At 44.3% G+C, this 12,307-nt stretch overlaps 1 protein-coding gene across 9 annotated transcripts in view; it reads left to right on the forward strand.

Annotated features, from left to right (window-relative positions):
* Positions 1–2,666: 2,666 nt before the first annotated feature.
* TGFBR1 (transforming growth factor beta receptor 1) overlaps positions 2,667–12,307 on the forward strand; it is a gene marked incomplete at its 5' end in the record, with an annotated part of 51,286 nt that continues 41,645 nt past the window's right edge. For 6 of the 9 annotated variants that reach the window (XM_080820471.1, XM_080820473.1, XM_080820470.1 and 3 more), the window contains one exon: positions 2,667–2,789. In XM_080820471.1, the coding sequence (XP_080676597.1) occupies positions 2,705–2,789 (85 nt within the window). The remainder of the gene's footprint in view (positions 2,790–12,307) is intronic. The other 3 variants (XM_080820476.1, XM_080820477.1, XM_080820478.1) reach the window with 1 other exon arrangement.

Below are 12,307 nucleotides of genomic sequence, written 5' to 3' on the forward strand. Positions count from 1 at the left end.
TTGAGAACTATGATTTTAAACTTAGAATTTATTGTTCCATTCCAATGTAGTTTATTTGTGGATCCATGGCTCATGGAAATTTCTTCCTAATATCGGGAAAATAAAATTTAAAAATAGTCCGTTTCTCCTTCCTGTTCTTCAGTGTTCTAACGAAGACACTCAATTCCACGGAAAATGTTAAGGAACTGGAAGTGTGTCATAGAAGATAACCCAACACTGATTAACTGAGGCTCTGTAAGGCAAAGGCACAGGTTAACAGAACATGAATGCTGATTAGAATCAAACAGAGCCTGAAGGGGCTGGGCAAAGGAAATGGCATTAACTAAATATTTACTATGTTCTTTTAAAAAATGTATTTACTATGTTCTAGACGCTGTTCCAGACACATTACGTCATCTAAGGGGCCCAAGACATGTGATTCAATCCCTTTTATTTATAAATGGGTAAGTACAATATTTCATTTTATTTTTTTATTTTTTTTTAAATAAAATATTTATTTATTTGACACAAAGAGAGCGAGCGCGTGCACAAGCAGGGGGAGCAGCAGAGATAGAGAGAGAAGCAGGCTTCCCGCTGAGCAGGGAGCCCGATGTGGGGCTCAAGCTCGGGACCCTGGGATCATGACCCGAGCCAAAGGCAGAGGCCCAACTGACTGAGCCACCCAGGGCCCCCTACAATATTTCATTTTAGAGATGAAGAATCTAATAATAGAATCTGATGAGAGGACACCTCACTTGTCTGAGGAGACTCATTCATTCATTCATTCAATAAATATCTCCTGAGCTCTAATGGAAGACACTGAGAACAGAGCAGTGGAAAAACAGTCTACAGACCTCAGGTATCCTAAGACCTGGATTTAACCCTCCACATCTCCTCTGGAAAAACTGGAACTGAGAGCGCAGATTGGGACTGGAACCAGCCAGAAGCATTCTTTGCCTGCTTGGTCGGCCCATGGCAGGGAGCAGCGGGAGAGCTTGCTGCTATTGGCCTCCAGCAATCAAGAGAGCCCAAGAGAGCAGGCTATGCCCTGTTTTTGTTAGTAGCTGCATCCCTAGGTAGGCAGTTCCTTGTACAACCACCCCCCCTTACTCATCCAGGGAAGAGGATCAAGTGTCTGGAGGAAGGGCCTAGAAGTAGAACTTGAAAGTAAATCTTTTATCTTCTCACTGACCTTGGGAGGTAGATACTATTTCCATTTTACAGATGAGGACATGGAGACTCAGAAAGGTTAAGGGACTTGTTCAAATAAGGGTCCTACCCAGGAGGGGAATAGGGCAGGTCTTAGATCCCAGCTCCGACACCCCCACCCTGCCCTCTTACAGCTCTGGACTGAAGTCTCTGCAGGCAGGTCAAGTGCTCACGGAGGAGCAGCTCTAAAGTCATTTGCAAATTGATCCTAGAGGGTGACTCTGATTCCTGTTACCAAGGTTTATTTAATTCCAAGCTCAAATCACACAGAAAATAAAATTTTCTCCTTAAAAGGTTCTGTGGAAAAATGTTCTCTGTTCTATGTAACAGCCTCCTCGGCTGTGTTTGTGTCTGAAAAGAGGACTAGTCTGACAGGAAGAATTACAAATCTGGAGCTCATTTTGGTGTCCCAGAGGGAAGGTGGGTGGAGCGTCTCACAATAAATTAGGAATTCAGAATGAAAACGTAGCCGAGTTTATTTGGGTTTCTAGTGACACCTCAGAATTATTGTGCAGGCGTGTCAGAGGCAAGTCAAAGTATTGACTGCTCCCCTTCCGCCAAAGGAGGAGTGCTGCGAGCTAAGAAGAGGAGTCCTAGTCCTTTGGGGGTGAGGATGGGGTCCTTCCCTTTCCCACCTGGATTAAGAAGAGGTCAGAAGGAAGGAGTGTCACTTGGAGCCCCGTTCTGGGTCTGCTCTTTGTTCCGGAAGGAGAGAGGCTATTTGGGGGGCGTGTCGGAGCTCAGGATCTGAATGAAGTCTGAAGCCAGGATTTCAGGACTTTCAGGGCCTGGAATTCGGTTGGGGTTAGACACTAACAGCGGGAGGAAACAGAAGACTGAGTCGTATAGGGAAGGCACTGAGGAAAGATTTTGGGGGGATGTTTAAAGTTGAGGCGTGGATCTGGGAAGTGGAAATTGAAGGCTGCGTGACGATACCTCGGATCTGAGTGAACGTGTTGGGGACTGGTGGTGCAGGACTGTGAATGGGGTTCGGGTGGGATTGGGGTCAGTACTAGATCTTACGATCTTGGAGAAGGCTACAAGAAAAGAGCCTAGAGGGGCCACAGCCTTTTTCCGAAAGCGACTCACACCCAGACACACCCCTCGCATAACCCTAGACCTCCGGGGCTGGAGGCTAGGCCAGGCCAGGGCGCGCTACACCCTACCTCTACCCGGCCTCCTCCTAACGGGGAGCGGCTCTGGCTGGGGCAGGGGTCTGGCAGCACTGCCCCCGAGGGAGTCTGGGGGCGTGGCCAGAGGCCGGCGCCCGCGGCTGAGGATTGGCTGTCCAGTGGGCCTGTAGGCGGGGCTCCGGGCTGGGTCCCGCTCGGCCGCTCGCAGACGGCCGGGAGGCGGGGCCGGCGGGAGCCCGGCAGCCAATGGACGCTCAGCCCCCGAGCAGTTACAAAGGGCCGGAGCGAGGCCGCCGCGGCGGCGGGAGGTGGGGCGAGGCAAGGCTTGCTGAGGCAAGGCGGCGGCCGGGCCGGACCGGGCCACAGGCGGTGGTGGCGGGACCATGGAGGCGGCGGCCGCTGCTCCGCGTCCCCGGCTGCTCCTCCTCGTGCTGGCGGCGGCGGCGACGCTGGTCCCGGGGACGACGGGTGAGCGGCAACGCGGCGGGGCTGGCGGGCGGCTGCGGGGCGCGCGGGCCGGGCCCGGCCTCTGGCTCGCTCCCTCTCTTTCTCAAACATGGCGCGGGGCCGGGGGCGCAGGTGGCGGCGCCGGCCCGGGGCCGGGCTGGCCTGGCCTGGCGGCCGCCACGCAAACCGCGGGCAGGGAGCGCGGGCGGGGCGGGGCGGGGCGGGGCGGGGGCGTGTGTCTGAGCGCGGGTGGATGTGCCCGGCAGCCGGTGGCGGCCCCTGCTCCCAGCTCCCCTGGGGGAGGTGGCGTCGGGTAGAGCGGTCCGAGGACTGGGCTGCCTTCTGGGGAGCGAGGGGGCGCGGACCGAGGGCCAGAGGGGCCAGAGGGGCCGGGCCTGGCGGAGCCGGGGCACTGTGTGGCGTTGTCTGGGCACCCCCCACCCCCGAGCGGGAGGGTGCCCGGGGCTCCCGGGGCCCGGGGCGGGGTTGGGGTTGACCGAGGCTTTCCCGGCTGGGTAGGAACTCTGAGCCTGCCGGACGGTGGGAGGGGGAGACGTGTGATGGAGACCCCCGGGTCACAAGGGCCGCCCTGCCTGTGGTCGCCGGCCCGACCCCGCTGAGGGGGGCTGCTTCTCCAGCCAGGGGTGGCTTTGGAAGGGGAGTCGCGAAGCTTTGTGTGAGGAGGAGGCGGCACGAAGATGTGCGGAATGTTTCTTCTTTCGTGCGTCTGGGAAGTGTTGAAGTGAATCCAGTAACCAGAAGGCTACAGATTGTTTTCGTAGTAGAAACTTGAACGTTTGCTCACTCTGCGGGGTTTGGAATGTTTGAATGGAAGTGACTCTGTGAATTGATCAAATGCTTTTATTTCCTCGAAGGAATATCGCTAGTGTTCCTTTTCTTGAGTGACAGTGGTTTGAATCAGTAGTCTCTGTGTAGTGGGCTTTCAAGGGAGAATGTTTGCCCCGTTTTCCAAAATACTAAATCAGGATGGGTACGTGGTCATAACCAATCTCCCTGGAAAGAACAGTGAAAAACTTTGTTAACATCCAGACTAAAATACTAGAAACTGAAATATAGATCCTTAGTGTTAGAAACTAAATTACAGTGAAAGTACATTTCTGTCTCTAAAATTGAATACCAAATGTTTTAAAAAACTAAAGCTCAAGAATGAGAGTGCCAATAGCTGTCTGTTAAGAGCTTGCTATGATGGAGACCCGTAAAGTACACCAGAGTACATTATCTAACGCTTATGATAAAACCCTCAGGGTTAGTGGCATTTGGCCTATTTATAGATAAGAAAACTGAATTTGGAACAGGTTAAATACTCAATTGCTAGGAACTGGAGTTAGAATTTGCACCCAGAGTTCAGTGTTTCCAAAACCTACATGCTTTAATTTAAAAAAAAAAAAAAAAAAAGTGTGTGTGTGTGTGTGTGTGTGTGTGTGTGTGTGTGTATACACGCACACACTTGACTGGTACAACCCATATTTCTATTCGGTCCACTAATGAGCAATTGGTCTTTATTATTTAATTTTTAATTTTACCCTTACAATATGAAAATCAGGTTGGCTTCCTTCTGACTCCTAGCACATTCCTGGAGTCTCTTCATATTGGGCCTACATTAGAGGAAACTGGATATATGACACTGGTCTAAGGAGTGGGGGCAAGGTAAATATGTGGACAGGTGGGAGAATCAATAGTTACCTATTGGCATTAAGTTCACTCTTTTCCACTTAGCCTGGCACACTGAGTGTTCATGTATTCAAGTAACAGTTTTAGACTTAATTGATATAAGGAACATTGCTCAGTCCATGTTTGGGAGAAGCTTATAGACTACACTGGCATGTATATGATACAAAGCTGGTCCAGGTGAGTAATAATTCTTAAGTCTAGACTACCTCAACTGGTCTGCCCACGCTTGTTGGTTATGTTGATTGATGTTGACCTTTCATACATTCTGAAGAAGCTTAAATGCACTTTTAAATTTATAATTTGGCTTCCTTTTTAAGACCTTGCAGTTGTTCCTGATTGTCTGGCTATCAGTTTTGTATTTCTCTGCCTAGCTTCTCCTCTTTCTAACATTGATTTCTCTAGGGAAATTGGTTCCCTGTCCCTAGTACACAGATGAGTACTGTACTAGTAAGCCTACATGTATATTCTTTGTGAGATATATATGTATATATATACACATATACATCCCTTGTGAGAATCTGGTTTCCTTTCTGCCATCATGTGAGTTTTTTCTTTGAAAACATGCCTAGAACTCAACTTTTCTTTTTATCAGTGCCTCTTGAATGTCTCTTCCTTTCTTTGTATGCAGCCATCGGTTTAGTCCTGCCTGTTACTCTTAAATTTAGTTGCTTTCCAGTTTCTCTCATGTAGGCTTTTCTATAGGCTACTGCCAAGCTAATCTTCCTCAGGCATCCTCACAAAGGGTTTACAAGATTTTCCATTTGTATTCAGCACTTAGAGAAGCACTTGTGGCTTATGATTAGAGCCATCTCTGAGTATTCAACCAAAGATCTTACTTCTTGCTACTACTCTAAGCCCTCAATTCCAACAATTTTTGTTTTTCCACTGACTCCTGATTTTTTTCCCTTTTAACTACATACTTAATTTTGTCTCTTTTGAGAGTATGAGGAGAGAAGTTCTCAGTTCTGACTTCATGTACTGGTTTAGTTCCTGAATTCTTTATTTCCCCGAACTGTAGAGCACTTAGGGTTACAGTTTGGTTGTTTATTTCTACCGTCTTGTGCTGTTATTTATCTATACTTGTGAATGTGTTATAGGTCCCCAGAGGGCAAAGGTATGTCTTTTCTTTCCTTTATGCTCTCAGAACCTAGCACTGTGTTTTATATTCTGTTCCATTTACATGCTTGTTGATTAAATGAGTTTCATTTGACTGAGCATTCTTTGGTATTTATACTGTTTTATATGAATACAGTTTATGTTTACATTTTATGTTTACAGTTTAATTGACCATTCTGTGTATATAATAATAGGAAAATTGTGTAATGTGACAAAAGAGCTGTTGGTTATTAGATTTGATTATTAGTCCCAACTTCACTTCCAGTTATGCAGAAAATCTAAATGGAACCCACATTTCCTAATTCATGAGATCTTGAAGACCAAATGAGAGTTGTTTTGGAGTTTGAGATTGCTATTTTGTATTGACAGTAATAGGTAGGGCTGATGTTCAAGCAGCAATTGCCACTGGGTCACATGTGTTTTGATTGATCAGACATCCTTTCTGATTGGTTGGTACCATTTTGGAACCAGTTGTTAAATATTTTTAATATCACCCCTACAGAAAGGGATCAGCAGTCAAAGAGAGAAATGATTAATGTAGGCTGATGTGATTGGGGGAGGCTTTCTGGACACTTCAGGACTTAAACTGACTTTGAAGGGTAGCTAGAATTCAAGTGGGCCGAGAGGGAGATTTGATGAATGGTAAGCTGTCCTGAGGCCTACTCCAGGGCAGAACCAAAAGTTTTATTGACTGGCTGGCAAGTTCCTCTTTAGAGTTGAGTTCCTTATTCTATACTGTGGGGTTTGGATGTATTAACCACTATTTCTTTCCCCCAGTTCTGAAAACTCTGTAATCTGTGACTGGAAACAAAATAAAAAGGTAATCTAAGTGGGATGAATAAGGGAAAATAATACTATGGACTGCCCACCAGGGGTAGGCATTCCATGGGTGAAAATTCTAAGTCACTTCAGTTTACAAGGGAAGAAAATAACATCAGAGGTTAGGTGAATTTCTCAGGGTCAGGCAGAACTAAGACAAGAATTTAGATTATCTCATTCCAAATCTGTGCTCTTTAAGGTATGAAGGACTTGGAGGGGGGAGGGCAGGGTTAATGGAGTGACTTACCTAAGTGAAGTTATCTTGAATTTCACAGAACTTATGAAAATGACTTCTGATGGACTGTGGGCGGGGAGGGGTGGTGGTGGTGGTGGTTAAAAAGTTCTCAAGAGAAGGTCAATATCTTTTTTATATTGATGATAAAAAGACCTGGTGTAGAGCTTATTGACTGAGAAGAGTAGGCTTTAGTAGTTTAAAAGATGGTGAAACTGGGGTTTAATTAAAATGGATTTAATTGAAAGGCCTTGCAGTTACATGGTCTAGGTTTAGAATTTTAGATGATCTCCTCTGTTGTTGAAATTAAATAGGAAACTGACATGAAAAAAGTAATGGAGAGGAAGATAAATCTGTTCCTCTGGGAAGGGCTGCTTATGTGTAGACCTTTGCTGAAAGGTTCTTTTAGGCCTGTTGAAACAGTTTATCTGAACTCCGCACCATTCAGGTAGTATCTTTGTAGTGTATCAGATATGTTCATTTCTAATGACGTGGGTTTTGAAAATGCCATTATTTTATGGATGGCCCTTTTGATGTGAGAACATGTTTCTTCAAACCACAGAGCCCTCTGCACATGTCAACAAACTGCCTGCCTTTTGCTGTTCTTTCTTGGTTGTGGCTTACATAATGCAAGTTCTCTGAACAGATGGACTGTGGTTTATTATCATGTGATTGGGTCACATCTTTGCTTCCTGCTTCTGGAATTGAGGGCAGATGCTGGCATGTTTCTCAGTGATTTTCATGCTTTGTCCCATAGAACTGGCTTGAGAAAACTTTCGGAATTTTCTTAAAAATTATGGTTTATCTTGACTGAGCCTAACTCTAATTCTTAGCATAATTAATGCCTTTTTTTTTTAAAGATTTTATTTTATTTATTTGACAGAGAGAGAGATAGAATCACAAGTAGGCAGAGCAGCAGGCAGAGAGAGAGGGAGAAGCAAGCTCCCCGCTGAGCAGAGAGCCCGATGTGGGGCTCGATCCCAGGACCCTGAGATCATGACCTGAGCCGAAGGCAGAGGCGTAACCCACTGAGCCACCCAGGTGCCCCAATTAATGCCTTTCTTAACTGAGTTTTCTCAATATCAAATCCAAACATTATTCACAAACATTAAGTTTGTTGCTCCTTTGAAATAGATCCAGTTTTAGCTGTACAGTTTTGGCCCAGATAATGCAGATAGGTTTCTTATGGTTACCTTTTTTGATATGGACTTATGATTGGTTCATTTGTAGGGCTTTTGCCTTAAGACAAACACTTTCTCAAACATTATGAAGAGTAAGAATAGAGTAAGTCTGGATTCAGTTTGTATGGGTCCAATTTTATAGATCAGATCTGGCCTTTTGTAAAACTGTTCTCTTGTTTTGGCATTCCAAGAGAATACGCATTATAAAGAATGATTCGTAACTTAAAAAAAATACATTACTTGCAGGGGATACAGGTTGCTTTGACATTTCTTGAAGATTCAGTGGTCCATGTACCATTTTATCAGTCTGGAAAGAACATATAAGAATGTGCCAGGGGAGCTTGGGTGGCTCAGTGGGTTAAACCTCGACTCTTGGTTTGGGCTCACTCAGGTCATGATGTCCTGGTTGTGAAATGGAGCAGGAGCACCATGTAGGGCTCCATGCTCAGTGCAGAGTCTGCTTGGGATTCTCTCTCCCTCCCCCTCTGCACTCGCCCTGCTTCATGCTCTCTCTTCCTCTCAAATAAATAAATAAAATCTTAAAAAAAATGTGGCAGGATTCTATCTGCCTGTGTCATTTAATTCTCAAAACCAACCCTGGGTGATAATTGTATAATAGCACAAAATCTTCTTACTTATTACCAGGTAATTTCCAAAAGAATTTTTATTTTTCATTTATTTATTTATTTAGGTTTTGTTTATTTATTTGACAGAGAGAGAGAGAGAGAGAGATATCACAAGAAGGAGGGAAGCAGGCGCCTGCCGAGCAGAGAGCCCGACGTGGGGCTCAATCCCAGGACCCGGAGACCATGACCTGAGCCGAAGGCAGAGGCTTAACCCACTGAGCCACCCAGGCGCCCCTTCCAAAAGGATTTTTAAAAGATGTATTTATTTTAGAGAGAGAGAAAGAGAGAGAGAGCATGTGAGAGCACAAGCAGGAGAGGGAGAGAGAGAGAATCCTAAGCAGACTCCTCACTAAGTGTGGAGCCCATTGTGGGGCTCCATCTCATGACCTGGGTGGAGATCACAACCTGAACCAAAACCTAGGCTCAGTTCTCAGCTGACTGCATCACCCAGGTGCCCCATTCCAAAAGATTTTTTTAACGTCCGTTTGTTACTAAGTCCAGGTGACCAGTGCTCAAGAGGTAACTGTAGGTTTGATGACATTGGTTCCAACCAAAGATTCTTTTCAGCTCTCTTAGATGTTATCCAAAGATATTAATATTCTTTCATCTTTTAATCATAACTATATATATTTTTTAAAAGACACTGCTTCAGATAGAGTAGAGGTCTGTAGACTAACAATAGTCTAACCACCGAGGTTCAGATGATTGTGCATGACCATTAACTCCATCTGCTTGGGTAGGCAGAATGAACAGGATTTTTGCTCAGATTGGAATTTAGTTTGTATCTATGAAAGTTTGTCAAAATAAAATCTTCTGTGTTTCCATTTTGCAGACCAGGAAACTGAGGTCATGATGTTAATAAATGGTGGAATCTGCATTTGAGCATTTCGGATGGTGTACTCTTTCCTGTATATCGTGTTGCTTCCATAGACAGTAAAGTCTTTGTTTTGGCACTTCATCAGGAAGGTTTCCTCTTTTTTTTAACCATGAGCCTTTGCTTCAGCTTGTCTTGACTATAGTTTGTCTCTCCACAACTCCAAGTTACTCAGAGGCTTGCAGTCTTTGAATTATAGTTTTAGGTAATTTGAATCTCTCTGATGAGTCTAATGATAGTTGATCACTCATTAGTTGTATTGATTTATATATTTCCATAGCAAACTCTTTGCTTTTCAGAGTAACGTGAGCAGAGACCTGAAAGTATCTGAAAATCTGAATTGAGAAAGGAAAGCTGTCACCGTCCACCATGAACACTTTGGCTTGTTCTACCCCCCGTGCTTTTTTTTAATATGATAAAACCAATTTTAAATCATTCTGTCTTTTTCAGTAGTTTATCAAAGCTAATAAAAGTTTGTGTTTTTTTTTAAAGCAGATTTGATTTATTTACGAGAGAGAGCGCGCACAAGTGGCAGGAACGGGCAGAGGGAGGAGAGAGAGAGAGACAAGCAGACTCCCCACTGAGCAGGGAGCCCCATGCTGGGTCTCCATCCCAGGACCTCAGGATTATGACCAGAGCTGAAAGCAGATACTAAACCGACTGAACTACTCAGGTGCACCCTGCTAATAAAAGTGTTTTTAAGGGGTGTCTGGGTGGCTCAGTTGATTAAGCATCTGCCTTCAGCTCAGGTTATGACCCTGGAGTTGCAGATAGAGCCCGATATCGGATTCCCTGCTTGGTGGAGAACCTGCTTCTCGTGGCACATGCTCTCTCTCTTCCTCTCTCTTTCTCGAATAAGTAAATAAATAAAATCTTTGAAAAAACATGTTTTTAAGTTGGCAAAGAGCTTCAGCTTTGTAGAAGAAATAGTTCATTCAATCTTAACGAATATTTAGTAGAGGCCAACACAATGGGAAATAGAGAAAGAGGCTAACTTGCTTTCAAGAAATAAGATGGTTGGGAAATATGATAATTACAGATTCAATAATAGCAACCACAGGCACTGCTTTATAGAAATGGTAGGAATTGATCTCCTGCCTTGTGGGGTAGGTAGAGTTTAGAGTGGATGAGGCATTGGGAATGGAGTAGAAGGGTGGTTCTATGACATTTCAAAGAAATCATAGGAGCTGGTAGTGGGGCCTTTGTTTGCATGGCTGTCACTTTGCCTCCATGCTCTTCCCTATGTACCTGCACAGCCTCCTCCCTCACCTCTTGCACATCTTTGCTCAAATGTTAACCTTTTTCTCAATGAGGCTTACCCTGACCACCCTTTAAAAAATTGCTATTATCCTATTCTGCCCCCCCCCTTTTTTGGTAACATTTACTACCTCCTGAAATCCTTTATTTACTTACCCATATTTACTTATTTACTCTGTCTGTTATCTCCTTCTTCCTACTAGAATATAAGCTCTGTGATAATGGATATTTTTGTCTTGTTCACCAGTGTAAAGGACACAGACAGTATGTGGTGTGTTATAGGCTCTCCGTAAGTATTTGTTAAATGGCAGTAGATCTTAGTTGTTGAAAGCTGAAGTACGAAAATTAAGGACTACGTGAAATCAAAAAAGAATGACCAGGATTTTTACACCCGCATAATGCCTAACTATGCCTAATAATGCCTAGTAATGAAATAGCTGAAAGAAAGATTGAGGGGAAATGAAATCTGATTTGAACATGTTGAGTTTGAGGTAAAGGTGGCATCACCAAGTGGAGTAGGCAGCAAGATATAAGACTGGAACATGGCTGGTAATGGGAGGGAATCTTAGGCAAAGAAGTGGTTACCAACATTTGCCTTCCACCTCATTCTCTCTCTCGCTCTCTTTTAATTCTGGTGCCCTAAAAAGCCACCTTAAATGAAGTATTTATTTTGACCCTGAACTCCTAGCTTAGATCTGGAGCCTTGCTCTGTTCACTGAGATACTCTTCTCTCCTGGATTGCAGATCTGTGCTTTGTTCCCTTTACCCCCTCCAATGCCAAAGAAGTATGTACTCAGAATTATTTGTGATCTTTTGATTGTACTGACATTAGCCTTCATGCTCTCTTTGACTTCTTGGGAATCTGCTCTGGTTCCTGGATGAGGTAGAAAAGAGGCCAACATACAGGCTCTCAACCTCCCTAGCATTCATAGCTTTGAGATGAGCGCTATTTTGTAACTTTCTTATATGGGAAAGATTTATTCACTGATCAGCTTATGTACTCTGGCTGTTTTCCAGAAAAGGGGTTAGGAAACTTGAAATAAAAACATATGCAGTAAGACCAGAACTAATGATCAGAAAGATAAGAACCAATAAATAAAAGGGGAAAAGAAAGAACAATTATCCATAACTTTTAGCTGAGGAAAGCTTTTGTAGTTGAACACAATAGTTAGCTCTGAGTTTTCTAGCAGTGAGAGCAATAAGGGAACCTGATAACTTGCATTTTGTTGCCTATTATTGAGCATTTATGGGAGGCTGCCACTTTCCTTAATAATGAGGAACCCCAGACATAAAGATGCAATGTAGGGAGAATCTCTAAGTGGTAAGGGGTTGCTGGACCTCAGCCCTGATCCTCTTTCTCAGAGAATCTCTTCAACATGTGTTGAGGAGCATGCTACCATTTTTCTTCTTCATACTAAGTCTGTGATCCAAGTATGGACACACTAGTCTTAACCCTAATGCCAGTGGAACAGCTGAGGTAAGGCTGCAGCGTTTAAATCAAGCTTTGCTAAAAGCTGGAGGTTAATGAATAGAGAAAGCAACATGAAACTGCTCAGGCTGGCTTACAAAGACATTTTCCTCATGTCCTTATCTTTTGGCCTGTCTCCATTTGGCAGACATCATCTGAGTGCTGCCACCAGAAGTGAATAGAGCCAGGCATTTATCTTTCTTCAAACAGGGCCAAAACAGCAAGGTCCAGAGAGTGTCTTTGCTTGGATTTCCTTTTTGAAGAGCTGCCTCCT

This window comes from Martes martes (genome assembly GCF_963455335.1).
Source record: "Martes martes genome assembly, chromosome: 12".
Lineage (NCBI taxonomy): Eukaryota > Metazoa > Chordata > Mammalia > Carnivora > Mustelidae > Martes > Martes martes.